Source organism: Rhamphochromis sp. 'chilingali', assembly GCF_963969265.1.
Source record: "Rhamphochromis sp. 'chilingali' genome assembly, chromosome: 11".
Classification (NCBI taxonomy): Eukaryota; Metazoa; Chordata; class Actinopteri; order Cichliformes; family Cichlidae; genus Rhamphochromis; species Rhamphochromis sp. 'chilingali'.
Genome location: NC_137938.1, coordinates 17,093,142 through 17,116,235, shown reverse-complemented (window position 1 = coordinate 17,116,235; position 23,094 = coordinate 17,093,142). Strand labels below are relative to the sequence as shown.

Here is a 23,094-nt window from a genome sequence, read left to right as displayed (position 1 = left end):
GAAACCTCCACCATACTAGTTGGCTGCTCTAACCTCTGGTCTTTTTTTCACTCACAATTTTTTCACCCACCTAGGGTTTTTAGCTGCCCACCAAAATAGCTAGATTCAGCACCTCTCATAAGGTGAAACTATCAATATAATGTTAGTTAAATTCAGTTTTATTTATAAAGCATTCAAATCACAACAACAGTTGCTTCAAGATGCTTTGTATTGTGGAATACAGTATTAACAAGAAAGTCCAAATATCAGACAGCCCCCTATCCTCATGCACTTGGAGACAGTGGGAAGGAGAAACCTCCAACCGAACCAGGCTCAGCCGTCTGCCATGACCAGTTTGGGGGTGAGGGGACTGAGACAGGACAAAAGACGTACTGTGGAAGAGAGCCAGAGATTAATAATAACTAATGATTAAATAAGTGAAAGGAGATAAGGGAAGAAGAACTACGCCCCACAGTAGTCTAAGCCACTCTGATGTTTGTTATCAAGACAAATATGGAGCTATAGTCAGAGGCTGGTTAGCTTAGCTCAAGCAGAAAAGGTGGAAACAGATTAAAACACCAAATTTACACGCTGGTACGGATTACCATGTAAGGTGTTGGAGTGGTGTGAGTTGACTGTGTTACCTCTGGACAGAGACGTGCTTTGGTTTTGCTAAGCTATGCTAAACAGTAAAGCTGCTGGCCTTACAGTGGCAGCAATCTTTTCATCTAACTCTTGGCATGAAAGAAAATAAGTCAGTGTCACAAAATGTGAACTTTTGGTTTAAAGAAAAAACAGAGGTATGTCTAGCTTGTGGGGGCCTGCATTCTTGACTGTTTGGATGGATGCCTGCCTCTCTCTACCCCTACATCCACTCAAGGACACACATAATCCCATAATAACAGCCATTTTAATAATTAGCTAGTGCTACCACTACCACATAGCCTTCCACCTCCATCTGCTCCCATCATTCCTGCAGAGTGAAGCGAGTTACCAGTGGCAGCAGGCAAGCCTCCCTTCCATATCAAACTGGTCCTGAAGAACCACACATGTACACACTCACATAGCAGTCTATTTATCCTATTACGTCTCATTTATTCTGTCATCTCTTTAGAATAACAGAAAAATGGAAGTCACCCATGGCCAGGCAGACCACAGCAAAAGCTCTTGTACAGCTATGCATAGGTTGAATGAGCAGCAGAAATATATATCTGTATGTTTGTGAGTGTCAGACATGTATAGTAAATCTTATATCTAACACAACATTAAAGGAATGTGCTGACAAAGAAAGACTCTTGAGCTCCTTTTCAAGATTTAAGAAGATTAATATAAATCTAATATTCAGTGGTGGTGAAGTCACTTGAAAAAGCAATACATTTATCAGTGTATGTGACTCAACATGGAGCAGCAACACTCAAAAAAAATCCATCTGTTTCATAAGGCCTTCAATCTTAAACATAAAAATAGTCTGAACATATAAATATGAGATATGTTGAGTTCTCCTCTTTGTACAAGCTAACAAAGCATCTCTGAAATAATCAACATCCAACTGAACTGAGATTAGCACTGTACTACAAGAACTTTATAAGATGGCACATACTTAAGCAGTCAAAAAACTGTGTCACTGTTTTGGAATGAGGTAAAAAGACACTCTGGGATAAGAGCAAGTATGGATCAAGACATTCTATAAAGACCTGTTAAAGCTGTGCTGTGATGCCCATAAATGTCTAAAACTGCTGTCATGTACCCAAAGATCCGCAGACAGTATTATCACCCTAAAATAACATCACTTAAACAGAGCAGAAGATTCAATGTGGAAAACTAGAGTCTGTAGCGATGACAGTACGGGAAAAGGTCAAAAGGTAGAGCAGGCTTATAAAGATAAAGAACTGAGGTGCAGGACTTGGAAGAATGACTTATTCCAGTTAGAATGGCAGGAAAAAGACTAATGTAATATTTTTTTTATGAGGTTTCTAGGAAGAGAGCAGTGTTTTTGTTGTTCTTATACAGGGGATTTTTGCTGTGAGCCTAAATTCTCTGATGACGACTGCACTGAGAAAATGTTGTCTACAGTTCATCAAAGAAGACATCACCTGCATGTTCTCAAAGGTTTTCTTGGCCTCTGTCCAGTCTTACTGCTCTTTGAATTTCTTCCTGCTGCTTAATATTTCTTCCTACACTTTATTTGCGCACTCCACTACTCTTTGAAACGTCTCATCCTTAATCCACTTGAGACATCTGCTTGGAATTAAACTAAAGCCCAGGACTGAGTCATCCAAAGATGGTCTTGGAAAAATGAAGGATATCTACTGACGGATGGATCTCAGCTGTGCTGGGCACACAAGCATCTGAGTGTGCCACGCCCTTAGCCAAGGCCAAAAGTTGTGTATATATAGAAGCACACGAAGACTATTCTTAGTCTGTTTAAGGCTACACAAACACGTGCTCCATGCCCGGTTTGCATCGTCTTTCAGAGCTGCTGACATGCAGAACAGGGTCCATAGATGGATGACTACAGCTCTGTTGGCTGCTACTCCCACAAACTGGCAAAGAGGAAAGGTGCTTTCCCAACTGGCACCCATCAATGGAGCTGCTAGCCTTGGTTAGGTAAAGGGTATTTCCTGGTTGTAAAGTGTGAGATTTGTTTTCCTTTCTCGGCTGACTTCTAGTCTTGCCCACCAATGGGGGGATTAACCGCTCTAGCCCAAGGCTATTTTATTGAATTAGTGCCTGAAAAAAACATACCTTAATTTAATCTGTAAAAGCCCCACACTGTTGGACCAACGTGAACAATCTTGGGCTTTATGGATAAATGACACGGGAGAGAAGTTTAAAAGACGTTTTTCACCATGGCCACAAACAAAAACAACTTCAAGAGGTCAAATACTTCTAAAGAGATACAAGATACTTCAAGAGACAACAACTTAATGAGCCCGTGATACAGAAGTCATTCTTCATCATAACCATGTAGACAGCCAAGTGTGCCATATTTTGCACTGCTTAGGGTTTAATACTAAATATCTCTCTCAAAGGTTACAAAATGCACCTCGCAGTACCTCTAAAGCTCACAAATCAACATGTCTGTCTGTTTGTTTAAGTTCTTTTCAATTCAGTAGAGTATTATAAAAGTACCAGAAAAGATAGAAAAGATGCTGCTGTAGGGACTCAGTCATATTCAGAGCTCAGCTCTTACCTCATTGTCTGTTCCAACGTCCAGCATGACAGGTAGGCACTGCTGTGGTGGCATACCTCCACAGGCTGTGTAAAGGGCCAGCTTGCCAACTGGGATTCCCATGCCATTGCAGCCGAGGTCCCCCAGCCCGAGGATCCTCTCTCCATCCGTCACGCACACAGCCTGTTAATAGATTAAACTGTCAGCCATAAAAACAGCATACAGAGGTCACACCAGAGATCTTATTATCTTATTATTTTTATTAAAAATCTGTGCGTGGTTCAGCTACATTCTGGTTAGAAGAAATCACTCAAACCTTTTTTTCCCGTATTGGGGATATCAGATTCTTGCTAGCCACATTAAATCTGATTAAATAAATGACTTTGCTTCACCTTATTTTGTTTCAACTCCAAATTTCTTCATCAATACAAGTCCACCCCACTACCAGAAAACATGTTTTTTTCCTCAGAGTGAGCCAGGCACTCCTACACCACCTGGCTTTCCACTCACAAGTCACTTTACTTATTAAGAGATAAGTTTCTCAGTGGGTTGTTTCCACAGTATATATATCTATATATAAAACAGTTGTGTAATGTTTAATATCAGCAGCAGAACAGTTTAATGCAAAATGTTCCTAATTTGGAGCGTTTTTCTGTTTTTCTTTTTTTCTTCAGTTCTTTTTTCCAGCATTGCTATGACGCAGAAAACTCTGGCCCAAGGATTTAACAGCCTTTTTCTCCCATAATCTGAATGTTTAAAGAGTGCCGCTAGCTTTCTGAATTTAAAATCCACAGCACCCTTACTAAATACCATTAGCAGCTTGTTTTTTCTATCACTTGTTAATATGTGACAGAAAAGCAGCCAAGTCCTGTCAGTGGATGGCTACCTTGGCTCCAGCGTGCCCTCTGTTAAAGTAGGGCATATTAGGCGAGCTTATCATAAGACCACCCTGACAACGAGAGGCGGCATGTCAGTGCCGAGGTAAATGCCCTGCTGTTGACAGCTGCGAACAGGTGGCTGAGGCTGCAGGTATATTTGACATGCCAAGAATGCCTTCTGGTGTCGTCATTCTAAATATGGCTAGATTATGACTTGCACATAGTTGTGCTATACACAAGATTAAAGAAATAGTTGAGGTTTTTGGGAAATTGGCCAGTAAGACGGGTCAAGGGAATCAATGCCAAAGTCTTCCAAGCCCCAGAGACTACTGGATTTAGAGAGAGCCCCTCTAATCATCTTGAAATATTTAGTGTAGTCATACTGTATTAAATGGATAATCATGCATCTCACCATTAAATATCACCATCTTATGGTTTGTATATGGTCTTATTTTTAAAAGAAACACCTTCAGTATACTTTAGTAAACGGTTCAGTATTTTATTTTCTTTGCATTAGCAAACAGTCAGTATTTATTTAATTGCATAAAAGGACCAAAGCCAATACTTCCCAGCTTCACAACCCTGTCATGTAATAATGTCAAGTCCCATCTTTCATTCATCATGAAATCTCCATATAAAACACAATGTAGCTGACACATGGTCATGCACATTTCCATACCTCGTAAATATTTCACATCTTGCCTTATTTCAGTCACCAGTATTCTTCCGTCCAGCTGGTAATCACTTCGCCGGCTTTCAAGTTGAGTAAAGTTAAACACACCACCCATTAGCTTGTTCTACATCAATCACCACAACACTACAGCACTACTCTTTTTCTGTTTTCACACCCCTTAGTGTTAACACAGCACACAAGCACTACACATTTGAAAGTAGTGGTTTTTTGCTATGCTGTAAATCTCCATGCATTTCAAACTGACATGGCCCTGGGTCTGTGACCCAGCATTTTATGTTCTGAATTATCATTAATAGTCTCTGATTTCATTGTTATTTATAGTTTCTGGTCTCTTGGTTTCTGTCTCTGTGCTTCCCCTGTGTTCCTTGTGTCACGTCTAGTAGAAGGATGTTTTCATGTCTGTGCTTCAGATTGTTTCAGTGTCAGTCTGTGTCTCTGCGCATCTCTTGTGTTTCCTGTTTTACTTTGATAGTCTTAGTGTTTTCAGTTTTGCTTTCCCCGGTCTCGTTGTGTGCGAACAAAAGAATATAATAACAATCGTACCAGACTTTTTCTCTATCTGGAACACATGACAGCAGGTGACCACAAGACATCAGAAAAATAGACCTGAGCCAAAGATCACCAAAAATAATTACATAATTTTTGCATCAGTGTTTTTATGACTCTATCACTGCTGACCTTATGTTTGAGTTATTTACCCTTATGTCCTTTTCTGGCCAGTTCTGTAGTATTGAAGCAATGTGACCACAGTCGTGAATAGTGATAAACAGCCCCCTAGAACAGAGAAAAGCAGACATTTTACATTTTTAGATATTAGACAGTTAACCAGAAAATCCTCTTTCTCAGTCTTTAACTTTGACCTTTCTGCTCTATCAAAGCAAAATGTCACTAAGAAAGTCTTGGCAAAAGAATGGCAACACATCAACACTTTGTGCTTAAAGAACGAGCCTGAAATCTTTACCTCAGTAACTGTTTGAAGTGAACCGCTATTTCATTTCTGCTTCCTTTCTTCTGAACAAAACTATGTTGAGTATTGGAGTAATGTTAAGCCCAGGGCTTCTTCAGGGACTTAGTCCACCTAACCCACCCAACCCTACCTCCCTTACCAAACCTCCGTCTTTGTTTTTTTCTCACTTACATCAATGTCCTTTGCTCCAGGACAAGGATAAAGAGATCTCCTCAGTGTGTGGGGTCCCACTATAGTACCTTTCCTATTTTACTGACCCATCTGGTTATAGTATGTAAGGGCAAAACCTCCCTCGTATGCCAACAACAGTAAAAACATCACTATTTATAAGGATCTGCTCATAAAATGAAAAAAAGCATCCCAGATCAGTGTTTATGGTGGAAACCAGGAGGAAAATGCAAACAGTATGAGACGCTGTTAAATCTAAGAAAAAACAGAGTGAGATGAAGAGAAAGACATAAAAGTGTCAAATAAAAAAAAGGCTGTGATATGGCAGGAAAAAAACACAGCAGAAAAGATTATATTAAAAATTCAGTGGATATCCCACATGTGAACAGCCTTGAAACAGATGCTTTAATTAAGTGCACTCGATATAGTTGTTTTCCTTATTTTAAAATAAACTTTAAAACTCTATCTATGTATCTATATATGTTTTATTTATAGGCAGACAGGTAGATAAACAGATAGATCCATCTTCAAATAATGAGCGTAATACTAATTGTGAATCAGTTAGTGTAATACTCTGGTACTATCTGTGAGGACAAAGCTCAGACCCAGGGACAGCCAATAAGAGGAAGGTTGGGTTAGTGGCAAAGTGGCAGAGTATAAGATAAATATGCAATATTTTGAATTGTGAATCAAAGGTACTCTAGCAGAGTCCTGGAAATGAGCAAAATGGATTCAATTTAAACAGCTTTAAAACCACATGCTCAATAGCAAATCTTTTAAACCAAACCATCAGCTTTTAGGATAAACTTTAGCCACTTCTGAATTAAGATGTGTGTGTTTGGTTTGAGCAGGGTAGCTGATCATGCGATGACCACATTTAAATGGAAGAGATGCTTATCAATCAATCAATCAATCTTTATTTATAAAGCACTTTTCATACAGAAAAAATGTAGCACAAAGTGCTTTACATAGTTAAAAGCAGCCCACCCCACCCTCCAACTCACTCCCCACACTCTCAATACACATATATCCCCCCACCCCCACCCACACACACATACACACACGCGCACACTTAAAGAGTAAAAATTGGGCTGGGCTCGCATGAGCCAAGTGAGGAAACATTATAACAGGGAGCCGTCTGCACCGGGAGCCGGTCACAGACCGCAGCCTCCGGGCTGGGCACACAGCAGGAGGGAGGCCAAGGAGCCCCCCAACCAGGCTGAGAGGACCCCAGAGACCCAGCAGCCACGGTCAATAACAGCCCCGGTGCAGAGAGCGCCCTCCGAGGAAACACTGGAGATATGACGCAATACGATATATACAGGGTAAAATGATAAAATAAATAAGAACAGGATACAATATAAATATAAATAGAGTAAGAAGATTAAAAAATGAATAAGAATAAAATCAAAAAATATTAGGTAAATCCTAAATTAATAATAGAATAACAGGATAGAATAAATAAGCATAAAAAAATAAATAAACGCTAAGTAAAAGCTAAATTAAAAAGGTGGGTCTTGAGCCTGTTCTTAAAAACATGTACGTTCTCTGCGGCCCTGAGCTCCTCCGGCAGGCTGTTCCACAGACGAGGACCATACCACTGAAAAGCTGCCTCTCCGTGAGTATGTGTCCTGACTTTAGGGACAATCAAAAGGCCAGTACCAGAGGACCTCAGGGTCCGCGAGGGTTCGTATGGTAAAAGCAGATCTGAGAGATAAGAAGGCCCAAGACCATTAAGACATTTAAAAACCAATAAAAGAACTTTAAAATCGATCCTGAAACACACGGGGAGCCAGTGCAGCGATTCTAAAACCGGTGTAATGTGGGCCCGCCCTCTGGTCTTCGTCAGCACACGAGCTGCCGAGTTTTGCAAGAGTTGTAAAGTTGAAATATTCTTCTTAGGAAGACCAGAGAGCAGGGCATTACAGTAATCAATGCGACTGGTAATAAAAGCATGCATCAGCATCTCCGTGTTGGCCCGAGAGAGAATAGGGCGGACTCTGGCTATATTTTTTAGATGATAAAATCCAATTTTGGTTACATGTTTAACATGTGGGATAAAACCAAGCTCAGAGTCAAAAATAACACCCAGGTTTTTCACTTGTAGCGAAGGACATAGTGAAAATGCCTCTAATTTAGACAAAAGTTTCTCTCTCTGAGCCTCAGGACCGACAATTAAAACTTCAGTCTTGTCCTGGTTAAGCTGTAAAAAGTTTTCTGCCATCCAAGATCTTATATCCAAGATACAATTAAAAAGGGCATCCATTGGTCTGGTGTCATCAGGAGACACGGAGATGTACAGCTGCGTGTCATCAGCGTAACTGTGGAAGTTCACTCCATGCCTCCTGATGACACTGCCGAGAGGGAGCATATACAAATTAAAAAGTACAGGGCCTAGAACCGACCCTTGAGGCACACCACATGTCATTTTATGGATCTTAGAGGAGCATGTATCCATACTCACCATAAAAGTTCTGTCAGAGAGATATGAAGTGAACCAGTTGTGTACAGCACCAGAGAGGCCCACCATGTGTTTCAGTCTGTTTAAAAGAATAGCGTGGTCTACTGTATCAAAGGCTGCGCTTAGATCCAGTAGCACCAGGACTGAGAGCTTTTGGGAGTCCCAGTTACATCTAAGATCATTTAAAACCTTTAGGAGAGCCGTCTCTGTGCTGTGGTTCACCCTAAATCCAGACTGGAATATCTCCAGGATCTGTCTATCATTGAGAAAATCAGTAATCTGAGTAAAAACAAGTTTTTCTAAGACTTTACTTAAAAATGGTAAGTTGGATACAGGTCTGTAGTTATTAAAATCATTACAATCCAAATTGCTCTTCTTCAGAAGGGGCCTCACCACCGCCGTTTTAAAGGCAGCAGGGAAGACACCCAACTGAAGAGAGCAATTCATCATGTATAAAAGCTCAGCCTCAAAAAATCCATAAAGTGTTTTAAAGAGTGAAGAAGGGATTGGATCTAAAGGACATGTGGTGGGTCTCACTGTGGAGAAAACCTTCTGAAGGTTCTCAGCATTAACCAGGGCAAAGCTGTCCAGTGTCTCCTCAGGTACAATCGAGGCCTCAGATGTGTTTACAATCATATCGCGATTAGATAAAATATCAGATCTGATGGCGCTGATCTTTCCCCTGAAGTGGTCTGCAAACTGCTCACAGAGCGAGTCTGTGGGGGTTCTTTTGGAGCTGTTAAAATCAGGGTTAAATAAATGATCTATGGTGGAAAAGAGGACCTTGGGATTATTTTTGTTAATACTGATTATTTTGGCGAAGTATGAATTTCTTGACTTCCTTAGTGTATTATTGTACATTTTAAGTTGCTCGGAAAATATTTGATGGTTGATAGTATTTTTATTTTTCCTCCATCTCCTTTCTGCTGCCCTGCAATTTCTTTTGAGTTTTTTGACTTCTTCGTTTCTCCAGGGTGATGCATGTTTTACGTTAATCTTTTTGGTGGTGAGTGGAGCAACGGAGTCAAGGCTTTTCTTCAGTTTGCTGTTGAAATAACTAAAAATCAAATCGCAGGGTGCAGGTAAAATCACAGGGGGGCATTTGACTAAAACCCTGGTAAAATTTGCAGCCACTTCAGAGGTCAGATAGCGCCTCCTCACAGTTCGCACTGAGGTCTTCTGCTGAATAAAACCGGTGATGTTAAAAAACACACAGTAGTGGTCAGAGACAGCCAAGTCAACAACAGAGGACACGCTGGTGGACAGCCCATGGGTGATGACCAGGTCCAGAGTGTGTCCTCTGTTGTGAGTCGGCTGCGTGACGTGCTGGATAAAATCCAAACAGTGAAGAATGTTTAAGAATTCTTTTGCTGCAGGGTCAGAAGGATTATCTATGTGCAGGTTAAAATCACCGGTTAAAATTATCATATTATATTTTGAATGTATGTTTGTTAAAAATTCTGAGAATTCCTTGATAAAAGCAGCGCTGTCTTTAGGTGGTCTATAAATTGTGACAGATAAAACTGGAGGGCTGCTGAAAACAATAGCATGGAATTCAAAAGTGGTAAAATGATCAAATAGAATTTGTTTGGTGGTGAGTGTGTTGTTGGCTAAAGATGCAGTCCCACCACCTCTCTTACCACTTCTAATAGAAAAAGAGAAACTAAAATTTGGTGGGGAGGCCTCAGTGAGAACAACTGGTGCATCCGAACCCAGCCATGTTTCAGTTAAAAATAAACAGTCAAGTTTATTATCTAAAATTAAATCATTAATAATAAAAGACTTGTTCGACAGAGAGCGTACATTTAAAAGTGCCATACTGATTGAGACTGGTGGATTATTGACAATAGAGTTGGATGGATGTTGATATTTTTGAAGAGGCCGGAGGTTATTAATGTTTTTGGAGTTACTGGATTTATGATAATTCTGTTGCTCTCTGTTTGTGATTATGACGGGTATTGTGTTGACTGTGGGAGAGAAAGGTCCTAGTCCAGAGTTTTGTGTATTACTGTTAAAAGTGGAACAAATATAGGAGCTGGGACCAGGGGAACATCAGTCAGTGGCAGACAGTGGCGATGTGCGGGAGTGCTGTACGCCAAATGCCAAATTGGCGGACAGCAAACGGCGTCCCCAGGCGTTGAGGTGGAGCCCGTCTGCCCCAAAAAGATGCCTCCTCTCCCAGAAGGCATCAAAGTTGTTAATAAAACCCACGCCGTGGGAGACACAGGCAAAGGAAAGCCAGGTGTTAAGGCTGAGTGGTAAACAACATCAGTAGTCCCGCGGCTCTCCTGGCTCTCCACGTGTCCTTCTTAATCTGTTATCGAGGAGGCCGGGCTCATACACAAAACGCTTGTTTGAACTTGTTGTTTTCAGGCTTTTTGCTTTGTTTTATTTTATAGCCACTACACACAGGGCTCACCTTTAAACATGACTATTGGATTTACTATACAGCAGTGCAACTACTCCATGAAGCAGATACTTCAAGTGTAGACAGTAGTGTTTTGTTGTGTAGCATGGCAAAAGCTGACATTAAGAGACCATACGTTTGCAAGAAAGTAAAATGTCAAAAATGTCATACATATTTTTCTTAAATGTTTTTTGAGCAAGACCCCAATGTATTAAAACTCAGTCACACCCAACTCTGTGAGCACTCCACCCTATACCAGCTGAAAACCTCAGACCTGGAGTTGGTAGTTCTCATTCTTACCATTTCACGTTTCTCAGCTACAGACTGCCCCAGTGTAAGCTAGAAGTCACCACCTGATGAAGCCAAAAGAATGACATCATCAAACTCCCATGCACCCTTAATAATCATGAAGAGGACAAAGAGCTGATATAGAGTTCTACAACCAGAACAAAAACCACATTCTTCCTCTTGAATCTTAGTTCACCTAATTGGACAGATTCTCCTCTCCAGTATCTGGGAGCTTCCCAGAGAGGGTGAGGAGTGAGATCCCCCTGAAGTTACAGCATAGCCTATCAGCCATGACCTCCATGTCATATTGGAAAGAAACATCAGCCAGGACAGCCCCACAACATCCAGAGCATTAAAAAAAAGCAGGACAACTGTCATACACCCCAGGCACCCTGTCACTTAGAAGTTGTTTAACTGCTTCAGTGACAGGCGGCCTGGATTGATGGATGAGTTTCTGCATTATGTCCAGGAAAAAGAAAGTTTATTGGACAACAGATACACAAATAATAAATCAGTCAGGCTCTAAATAAAACAAACAGCATGAATGACCTAAGACACTGCCTGTTGCAAAGCCTTTAAAAAGTGCAGTGGTTCCTCTAATAAAAAGAGGCCTGGAGGTCAAATAAAGGTCACATGGCCACAGACATCTGGCATTCAAAAAGTTTTAACTCTTCTGACGCACATCTGCACGCATCTGCACATCTATGCACAAAAATGCTTAAGAGCCGGTTCAAAAGCAGCGCATTAAGAGAGTCTGCAAAATGTCTGCAGCTGTAAGGGGCTGTAGGGATCAGGACAAGAGCGAGGAGAAGGAGTGGCCTGCTGTGTGTGTTTATGTGAGGCCAGAAGGACATGAGCCACTGCCAGCAACAGCATTATGATGAATTTTTGGGAAAAGAGAGGTGATGGAGCTGAAAGGTTGACCTCAAAATATGACTGTTGGAAAACAATTTCATACAATGAATCAAAGCAGACAGGCTGGCCGGCAGTAATTCCTAACCTCTGTCAACCTGAATATTACCAAAAACATTTCAGGTTCATGTTTTTCATTATTTCTCTTCCTCCAATACTAATTTTCTGACACTTTGTACTTTCCGGGGAGCTGTAGACCTCATGACCTGAGCCACTCCTTTGAGCTTAATCAGGATTACAGCTCATAGAATAGTAAATAAATGTATCTCATAATGTCACAAGTCATAGTGTTTTAAATCCATCATCACTGTCTATCTAGGATAATACATCTGGAACACTGATTTTACATGAACAAACCAAGCTGGATGAGTCACTGTCAATATATGGTAGCTGTAAGGGAGTTGTGTACGATATGAAGCCTTTCACCCACAGATCAGGGAACAGTACTGTAAACTGTGTGTGCAGTGGACATCAACACACAAACAAAAGGGAAAAGAGTGTGTCTTGCATATTTGTGTGAGAACATTGTTGCAGAATGAAGTCATTGCTGCTAGTTATAGGTTCCGATTTGGGTTGAGGGTAAAGGAAAATTCCACCCTCTGATAGTTTGATCGTTGCTTAGCTAACAAGAAAAAACAAGGTGAACCGCATAATTTCTTGGCCATAAAGATTTGTGGCCAACACTGATATTGTTTTTCCTACAACAATGATTTCAAACTTTCTTTGTAAGAAGTAAATCTGCTGCTCTGTCAGATGAATTCAAAATGTCTTGCAACTAAACCTTTCAGCAGTTATTTATTCTGTGTATTTATACCACATTTTTTGTTATATTCGTTTCCTATTTGAATAGCTCATACATATTTATATCAACCTTTCATAGAAAGTTTTATGTAGTCTGGAGTTTTAATGTTTATTCTTATCTACATTTAGTCTTTCTACCATAATTTCCAGCTGAGGAATAACCAGCGTACCCTTTTTTACTCTTTTATTCATTTTATCTAGCTATTTCACTATTAATGCTAAATGGACTGATTCTTATATAGCGCTTTTCTACTCTTTTGGAGTACTCAAAGCACTCTATACAACATGCCATATTCACCCAATCACACCCAATTTTACAAGCACTTCCTCTAAACTGAGTGATCCTAATTCAGACATTCATACTCCGATGAATGCATCGGAAAGCAACTTGGGGTTAGTATCTTGCCCAAGGATACTTGACATGCAGACTAGAGGAGCCAGGGATCGAACCACCAACCTTCCGTTCAGTAGGTGACTAGCTACAGCTAAGATCACCCCTAATGTATGTTTGTTCCCTACTTTAAGTTAACCATTCTGGCCATCTATCTTATCAATTTAAAGCTTAACAATTAAATGTTTCCTCTAACTTTTTACCTAACGGTTCCTCCAACTTTTAGCTAACTTTTAGCTAAGCAACTTTAGCAATTGTTTTCACCAAAAGATTAACAATAACTTGGCAACTATAACTTCAATTCTTATTTAATGGGTAGTTTTTCCAACAATATAAATTCCTGTTGTTTAGGTGTAACACCTGAAGCAGTAAGTAAACAACATTTTAAAAATATTTTCACAGTAGTTGAACAATCTTTAGGCCCATTCCCAACCACTGGAGTAAATATCTCTGGTTAAGAGGCACATTTTCATCCTCGGATTGATGCTTTGGCTTCTACTAAATGATTTCAATATTCCATTTTTTTAAAGTTTGCTTTTTAATGTGCCTGTTTGTGTGTGTGCATGTGTCTGGCTGCTGCTCATATAATAACCACAATGAGTACCAGACGCCCTATTTTCTAGATGAGAGGACAGCCACAAAGCATTGAGCAGCCACGTCTGGCTCCTCCAGTGTAAGAGTGTGGAGTGAACACAGAAGGTAAAGAAAACAACCTGATGGGCCGAAACAACCCAACGGCTGACCTGCAGCCCCATACAAAACACACCCCAGGGATTGTGGCTGCTGGACGCCGTCGGGAGGGAAAGCTGCTTTCTTCACCATGACCCCAAAACACACCAGAACCCCACGAGAAAAGCAACCTCCAATCTTTGACCCGTGTCCACACCAAACCAGCCACCATTCTTCTCTCCCGCTGTGTAACCTTAATCTTCACTGTGCTGGACGCCCTCAGTTAGCAAGGTTCAACTGACACAATGGACACAAATCACTGAGAAAGAGTGTGAAAACAATGTTAAAGGTCACAGCCGCGCAATATGAGAATTTGACAACTAATTAAGCAACAAATCTAGCATGAAAAACTTTTTTATGGTTTGTCTCTGGCGACTGAGGAAAAACAATATGACAGGATTTAGTTCTTGATTTTAAAAACTCCTTTGAAGAGTCTAACTGAAGCTGAATGGCGCCTGCATGTTATTAGTGTGACTTTGCCCAGAGTCAGGAGGTAAATGTCCATTCAGTCGAGAGGATCCAGTGGTGACTGTATGACTTCAGGTTTTTCACTTCAAAACTAAATTAACGAGATTTTCTTGGCAGAGCCTTCAAACACACACAACACACAGCATAAAGGCTACTGATTCATTTAACAATTAGAAGTTTATTTAAAAGGTATTAAAGAATAATTAGAGATTAGAGTTAGGTTTTACAAATTGGGCACAGTTTTAAAAGAACTCTATGTAAACCGAATCTTATGTTTCACTTCTGACCCCACCTTTTTTAGCATTTATTTTGCTGTCTCTAGGCCACAAGATAAAAAAATAATAATACACAATATTTTAGAATTTTAGTCTAGCTGATCCTTCCTTAACTGTGTACACTGTCTAGTAGGTGCATAATGTAATATGCATATGCATCATGGAAAATTCTGGGCTCACCAAAAATTGTATTTGGTATTTAACCAAAGTTGTGATAAAAACAAATGGCACCAGGTCAAAATGGCATTCCATAAATTTCTAGACTGCTTATCCAACTTGGGGTTGCTAGAGCCTATACCAATTTTATTTTAGTTTTTAGATGCTTATTTTTATATACAAAAGACTGTAAATCGCATGACTAGAAGGCTAGTCATGCAATTTAGTACTGAGCTGCTTGAGATCACTGACATGCAAAAGCTTAAGGGTTATGTAATGAGAATAGGTATCTAAGTTGTATAGCAGTAACTGCATACCAACAGATTCACACTGGGAGGTACAGAAGGAAAACACATTTAGCTCATTAAATGACATAATTCCATTTCACCTTCACATACTGTAGTGGTGCTGCATATGCACTTAATTACCAATGACTTGCATCCTCCATACACAGATGAGGACAAAATTATTAGCCCCCCTGCATAAAATTTTAAATGTTTGTTAAAGTTTTTTTCTAACATCTTTCCCACGAATTTCAAACATTTCTCAGCATATTACTTTTCTTTAGAAAGCATACATTATTTTTCTTTGCACCCAATAACAGAATTATTTCAGAAATAAACAAAAAATACCAGGATCAGTACTATTTGTCCCTTGACAAACTAACCTTTTTACTGAGCCATACTGTACCACAAACCACTGCTGTGCTCAAAGCAGCTTCTCTTTACACAGTAAAAAAAAAAAAAAAAAAAACTTTAGCAAGTGTTGAAACTGTCAGTAAATAAGACATCATGCCAAAAACAAAAGAATCTGTTTAGATTTGAGAAAAAGAATCGTTGATGCTCAAAAAACAGGAGATGGATACAAGGTTCCTACAGCATTTCCAAGTGTCAAGAATTGGAGTATCATAAAGCGACCCACACAGTACATAACAAAACTGGCAGAGGTGGGAAGCCCGAGATTTCAAAGATTCTGGAAAGCCGGAAAACTAGTAAAATATGTGTCTAAAGACCCCAGAACAACTGCCAAGACATGAATGAATAACTTAGCCAAGTTAGGACTGTATTTTCAAAGAAGACACTCACTAGAACCCTGCACAGGAATGACTGCGAGGTTACAGACAAAGACAATCTTCAATTCTGCAGAAGAAATACCTTCGAGCATGAATGACATACGATGAGGAAAACCTGGAGAAAGAATATGCATACTGGAAGTGCATCTTTTGGACTGAAGAGAAAACAAATACGAGCTCTCTTGCCAGAGGAATGGGCATACAACCCAAAGAACTGTGTGCCACAGTGAAACACAGAGGTGGGAGTATTATGCTGTGGGAACGCTTTAGTACATCTGGAACTGTGAATCTCATCAAGGTGGAAGGAACCGTGAAGAACAAAGGATGTGTGAAGATTTTGAAAGAAAGCCTCAAGCAGTCAGCATCAAAGCTGTGTCTGGGTCATCACTTCGCTGTCTTCTAACAATACACAAGCGGAAACATCTCTCTCATGCAGAACTACCTCCAGAGAGCCAGTGAGAACTTTGTTGACTGACGTGCACAAAGCCCTAACTTGGATCCCACTGAAAATCTAAAGATCAATGTCCATGCCAGAAGGCCGTCAATTCTGGATCCCCTTTGTTCTCTTGAGAGATTCACAAAAGAAGAATGCTGAAAACTAGCCATTAAAAAGTATACACAATTAACAATTAGCATCAGGGAACTAATGACTGGTAGTTTTTGAATATTGTTAAATAAATGTGTTTTTGTATGAAAAGTAAAATAATGGAAATAACTGAGAAGATGTCATAAAAGTTTCTTGTTCTGTTTAAAAGCACTCGGAAAATATAAAAGGGGGCCTGAAAATTCTGTCCCGGTCTATATAGCTGGGGTACATATTGAGAATGAACATGTCATTCATTAAACTGCAGTTAGCACATTGGGAAACCTATAATATACAAAAGCTAAGGCGCTCCAAAAACACTTTTCACTGGAAAATATTTATTCAGTGCTTGAATTCTCTTGATATCGTTGGCTTTTCAAAACAGATTCAAAGACAGAGTATTTATTTCTGAAAGACCAATGGCTGAGATATTTAAGGTATCATTTTATTAAAGTTGGGAAGGTCAACAAACGATCACAGGAACAAAAACAAACCATTTCCCATTTTTTCATCAGAATAGATTAATCAGTTGGCCAAAGGGTTCAAGAGATGAAGAGTTAAAAACACAAAGATGAACCACAAATTTAAATGTAATGCAACTGGATACCAAAAACACTGCTTTTTTGAAAAACTGTTAAAATAACAGTATGAAAGGAGTTATTATTTCAGCGCAATCAGTTCAGAGCTTAAATTAAACTGGATTTACACTGATGCAGAGCAATGAAGATATTCTACAAATACACTGACATATGGAGTCCGGTCTACTCAGGAAAAGAAATTAATGGACTATCAACTAATTAAAATTGGTCCTTTAAAAACTGACCAGATTTGTTAATATTTTGAAGGTATCGTGGAAGCCAAGTACACTACATTTATATAATGGTCCGTTCCACATAAGGTAATGTTAAGAAATAAAACAAGAGACTATGAAAACAAGACTAAATGCTGAAATACTAAAAGACTACCATCCATTTTCAACATTTTAAGGCAGTACCAAACAGGAAATCAGCTGATGACAATTTTGCAGGTATTTAAATTTTTGACTCCAAATTTCATGGTGATCCAACTCCAGATATCCTGGGGTCATATCCATCATCTTGAAAATCCAGCGAGGAACTGTGCAGTTATTGAACAAACCAAATTACATTCAGAAATCCACACACATTTTCCTCCTCTCCAGCTGCTTAACTTGCTTTAGTTATAGCTCTTCTGACATGGGCGTGTGCACTTAATGCCACAGTGAATCACCACCAAACCTCCATTGCACCTTGGTTTACCAACATTAAAGGAGGAAAACACAGAGACATAAAGGGAATTGAGCCTCCAGCTTCTCATTCGCCACAGGGTCAACCAAACAGTCAGTCCTGATTGTGACATGAAGATAACAGTGTTTTGAATTTTTCTGCATGTTTCAATTTGGATTGAACATCAGTCTCCTATTGTAATTAGACCAGAAAGACAGTCGTCCTTCTCTGTAAGTGAGTTCAGCATCTTCTACGGCACACTCATAGGCGGACAGAGGCATTTCTGTTACTGGATGTGGTACCACCACAAGCTGTAGAGAAGGACAGACAGCACAATACTTAAGGAGCAAAACTGCCGGTTTCGACTTACTCGCTTCCTTTGCTGAGAGGTATTTAATAAGTTAATGGCTTTCTAAGAAAAGAGAAGAAGATTTTTGTGGAGAATAGCATTGCACAGCAGAGATTGTTTTTTTATTTTATGACAAAATGTATTTTTGTCCTTAGCTGTAAGTTAACTACCGCATCCATATACTGTAAAAGCAAAACAGAAAAAAAAATCATCTCTAATGCTTAAAAACTGAGGTCATGCTGTTTGTTTTGGTCGACTGGTCATTTCCAGAGCAATTTAGTAAGTGAGGCCAAAAGGAGTGAAGCTGTCGGTATTAAAATAACACCCTTATGCTGCAGCACCTCGAGCAGCCAAGCAACTGACTAATCCAATAGCGCAAAAGAGGAAAACTGTGAGAAGACCAGGTCTGGCAGACCCAATCAATAACCATGTTCCTGCTGCTGCTGACGCCAATGCTGTCCACTTTTAAAATAACTAATTGCAATGGAAATGATGACCATCAATGAAGCAGGGAAAAAAAGCAAAAGCGCTCTGGGAATGGGTAAGAGAAATTTGCAAACACAAAAACAACAGGACATGGAATCCACACAGTGGGTGAATAGTTTAGAATTATAATGAATAAATTCGAATCAGCTCAACAAATACAATTCCTATTTCCCTGTCTTAGTACAGCCACTCGGTTGTTGTTAGAGCAGAAAAAAATGTTTTGTCGTGTTTCTTCGAGGAATTTATCATAGCAGTAAGTGAACTGTGCACAGAACTTTTGCTCAGCACCTCTCTCATGAGTCGAAAATGAAATGTGATGGGAAGGATTCTCTTTCCAGTTCCTTCTTTTTTCCCTTTCTCTTCAAACCCATCTCTCGAGGCACTGTGACTCTCCAAAGACAATGCACTCTTCTAATGCTTCCCACTTTCCGTGGCACGCTCACACTTTGACAGGATTCCATCACATGAAGAGTGTTCAGCACGCTGCCTGATTCGCCCACAAGTGAGAACCAGCTCCAGTGTTTGGCCTCAGACACTGGGGCTGCCCCCGCTTCATTCCACTGCAGCCCACTGATGTTAGCCGGGGCTTCGTATAACTAATCTGTCATGAAGATTTCGCGACTTGGGAGCTGTGCATGTGGGGGTTAGCGCTAGGAAACTCAAGTCCAAAATGAACACAGCTCAGCCAATTTGATCAGCCTTTCATCACTCCAGATATCGTGCTGAGGCAAAACATAAGAAGACATGGAATCTCTGACAAAGGCCAACCTGCAGGTGACAAAAATAGCAAGCAGCCAGTGTGAGAATCTGGGCTTTCATAGCCAGTCGTCTGCTCTAACTGTCCGGGTGAAGGACTGTCCAGTTTCTTTGTCTGCCAAGCTTACATAACTAAAAGGGCAAGAAACAGCAGGAAAATCCTGTTCCAGCACAAAGGCCCTGCTAAAAGAATCAGAGGCACAGACCTGATGAACCCAGCTGGTTATTAGATGAGTTTCAGTCCTGTGTAACCAGCTTTTCCATTCATTTGCTACTTTTCACACACATCCTGACATTTGATTCATGCCAATGACGTTTTATGTGGGATGCAAACTCAAATTCAACTGGTTTTGCCATGGCCAAAAAGTGTAGAAACTGGTCAAAGTGTACTGTGTTTATTTGCAAATTCTCTGTCTTAGCAACACTGTGTTACGTGAAGTATGCAAGAAGCCTAAACTATATAAAATTCAAATAAAGAATAGCTTCATGAAAAATCAGACTGATGTTTAGACAGAAGTGCTCTAAAATCACTGAGCACTCTATAGAACGACAATGATTTATGACCTATTGTATGCTCAGGCTTTCACAGAAAAAATGTGGATTGCATTTTAGGGATGTCTGGGGTGGTGGCAGACTAGATGCCATTGTGTTCACTATTAACCAGATGGGAAAGTACTTTCAGAGTATCCAATTCTTCATGGCTTAGAGCTGCAAAGATAATTCATGTAATATGTGACATGAAGTGAGAAGGTAAAGCCATTACTGTATATTTTACAAAATATTACAGGTCAATGCTAAATGAAAGGTGCGTTTTTCTCTCCATAGTCATGGTCTCTGGTGCTTTTAAGTCAGCCAAAAGACAGTCCAGTGCTGTGAAATTCATACTGTCATTTGATAATTAACTGGAAACTTCAAATAGTTCATAAACCTGGTTGTCTGGTTTTAGAGAACGTTAAGCATGGCTCGTTGAACAACTGCAGTTACTCAGTGACTGTCAGACACTGAATTCTTTTCACATTCTGCGACTAATTGCAAGCAGTTGCAGCAACTAAGTGACCACCGTGAGGTTGAGCATCTAACACCTTCAATCTCTGGACACCCACGGGTCTCCAGTCACGGTCTGAATTGGGCTGACTGCCGTCACTCTCAGATAGATAGTCAAACTTTTGGAAATAACTGCACTCTAATTTCGAAAAACAGATTGCCAACATGTTGCAATCAGTCTAAGTCAGCCTGGTTTAGTTTTTCAAATCTATGAGGTTCTGGCTGGATTTTGAGTGTAAGGAGTTAATGTGAATTTCTGTGCATGCAGACATCCACAGATTTACATTTTGGATAATTTATCACAGTTAATTGCCCTATTTTTAAAAACAGATTACATGTAACTGCCAACTTAATCCCACTCCAAAGAAAACTGATAGCAGACTGTCTAACTGTGCTATTCTTCACGCACTAAATTTGTTTTGAAGACAGCAACTGGCTACCAGTGACTGTAGACTTGATCCCCATCTTTGAAGCAAATATTTCAAAGCATTGTGTTTGCAAGTACATTGCACACAGTTGCAATACTTTTGCTTGTCATGGTTATACCAATAATTATGTGGTTAAAATGTCCCATGTTAAAATCAGATGTTTTGGGTTGTTTCACTATAAAACATAAGGAATACATTGATGCAGCACTTAAGCTTTTAGGTTACATTAAATGAAACTAATTAAAAAATAATAAAATCTTTGTTCTGTGTAATTTCACATAAAAAGAAGCATTCAGCTCAGTGTGATTTAACTACAGGTAAAATATTAAACCAAGTCACTAACATTTTGATTATAATTGATTTCACTTAACATATCTACAGACAGAATTGTAGAATGGATTATACTTGTGTTAAAGAAGCATTTGAGCAAGTCTACCCAAAAGAAGAATGTGTGCCCTGTTAATATGCTCTAAGAAGGAAACTGAGCTCAGCCCTAAATCAAAGTGAACGTTCAGGGGAGAGTTCAAGTGTCCGATAATTAAAACGGAAGAAAGGGAGTCATCTGGGGTCAAACCTTGTTACTGCCGAGGTCACACGGCATGCTGAAGAGGTGAGGTGTCTGCAATACTACTTACTAAGATTAGTCGTAATAACCACAAGGTCAAAGTGCATTTGGTGTCCTGTAAGTAGACACTGAAACCCAACACACCTCACTTGAAGTATTAACAAGAATGTATATCACTGTCATAGCCCATGTCATACACAAATTCAATCAATATAACAAACACTTTATGCAACATTTCTGTGTTCTATGCCACACTCCAGAGGAAATATGAACGGTATGAAACAGCAGGATGGTTTCAGGCAATTGACTTCCAATGAGCTCTGCAAAAATACACTCTAAGTAAATCATGTCATGTGTATTTACAGTATACATCTTGGTGTTACAACACATTGGCTGGGATCAAATAGGCTTGAGCAAGATAAACCAAGGTTTATTGTATTTATTTTATCTACAAATAAATTATAACAGCAGATGCAACAAACTGTGCAGCAGGTTTGCAGAAGCACGTCGACTCATTAGGCGCTCAAAAATAAGCATGCCTTTGCCTCTCATGTCAAGTAATCTTGTTGTACGTTTCTGGCTCACTGCACAGGGCCTTTGAGTGCTTACCATAATTCTTACAGCAATCACACTGAACAATGAATAATCATTATTTATTTACTGGACTGAGGTGCAGCGCTCTGGTTTCCGCTCCATTTAAGCCAACTTTCTTCTGATTGGTTGACCTTCCCAAACAGAATATTTGAACAGCAGGTAGGGTGGGGCTTCTGTGCTCATAACTACAGCTGTGTTTTGCCTGAGATGACAATATCCAGGACATCAACTCTCAAGCTAATCATTTAGAGAATTTTGACTTTGCTTTGAAAAAAAGAAATGAAGCTGTTGTAATCACTAAAGACCTCCAAACTCTGTATGTGCTGCACAAAGCATGCTCTTTAATCAATGTATTCTTAACACTTGACCATTCTTAACACATTTAATAGACGTGAGTGTTAGTAGAATCCATTATTGTATCCACAGTCAGATGGACTGAATCATCTCCAATTCCCACTGCCTGGAAGTACCGGAAGATGTGAGTTCAGGCCCTCTGCAAACACAAGTGTTTGAAATGACATGGTTTGATTTCCCAAGAGCTGCATTTAAGGCTGTGTTTATATTAACATTATACTATGTTCTCCAGGACAAGCACCACAGGAACTAACAGGGACAGTTCATGGAGAGCGGTTCACGTTCCTGCACACTCACAGAGAGGTTTCCCACTGTGCGACAAAAGTTTGGACAGATTAATGTATTTTTTATTGAAATAAACTGAGTTCTGACTGTCTCAGTTGAAAGTGAAATACCTAAAGCCAAAAAGCATTCCCTAATCCTCTCAAATAACACACTTTAAATGCAGTACGGTGATTGTGTGTGCAAATGTGACAGGTTGAATGACTATTGCATATAAAACTGTTCAGTTAATACTAATTCATATCAGTTGATATAAGGACGAAAATAATGTAAATATGGTAAGAAAATGGTTAAGAGTTTATTATTTTTCATGTTATATTAATGGCTTTCATGTTACTTAAGAGAACTGCAATCTATACATCAGTGATCGGCTAGTAAGCCTTTTCTGGGATCGATTAGTAGTGTCTCTATTCTCCACTAGGGGGCTTTCGCGCGTTCTCCTCACTGCAATAAACTACTGCATGAGAGACGCAAGTCATAATCACTCTCGTGATTCTTTTCCCCCTGTTTTCAGGTAAAAGTGTTTAAAAGTTGATATATTTCCAATGTGTACACTGTTAAGATATTTAAGAGGTAATCCTTCATTGTTTT

The 23,094-nt window shown here is 39.7% G+C and overlaps 1 protein-coding gene across 1 annotated transcript in view; it reads right to left on the bottom strand.

The window, feature by feature from the left end:
- The window catches only part of me1 (malic enzyme 1, NADP(+)-dependent, cytosolic), an 82,581-nt gene that overhangs the window by 16,703 nt on the left and 42,784 nt on the right, over positions 1 to 23,094 (bottom strand). Inside the window, exons 4-5 of the mRNA XM_080897174.1 lie at positions 5,422 to 5,497; positions 3,173 to 3,334 (exon numbers count right to left, since the gene is read on the bottom strand). Of these exons, the coding sequence (XP_080753300.1) occupies positions 3,173 to 3,334; positions 5,422 to 5,497 (238 nt within the window). The remainder of the gene's footprint in view (positions 1 to 3,172; positions 3,335 to 5,421; positions 5,498 to 23,094) is intronic.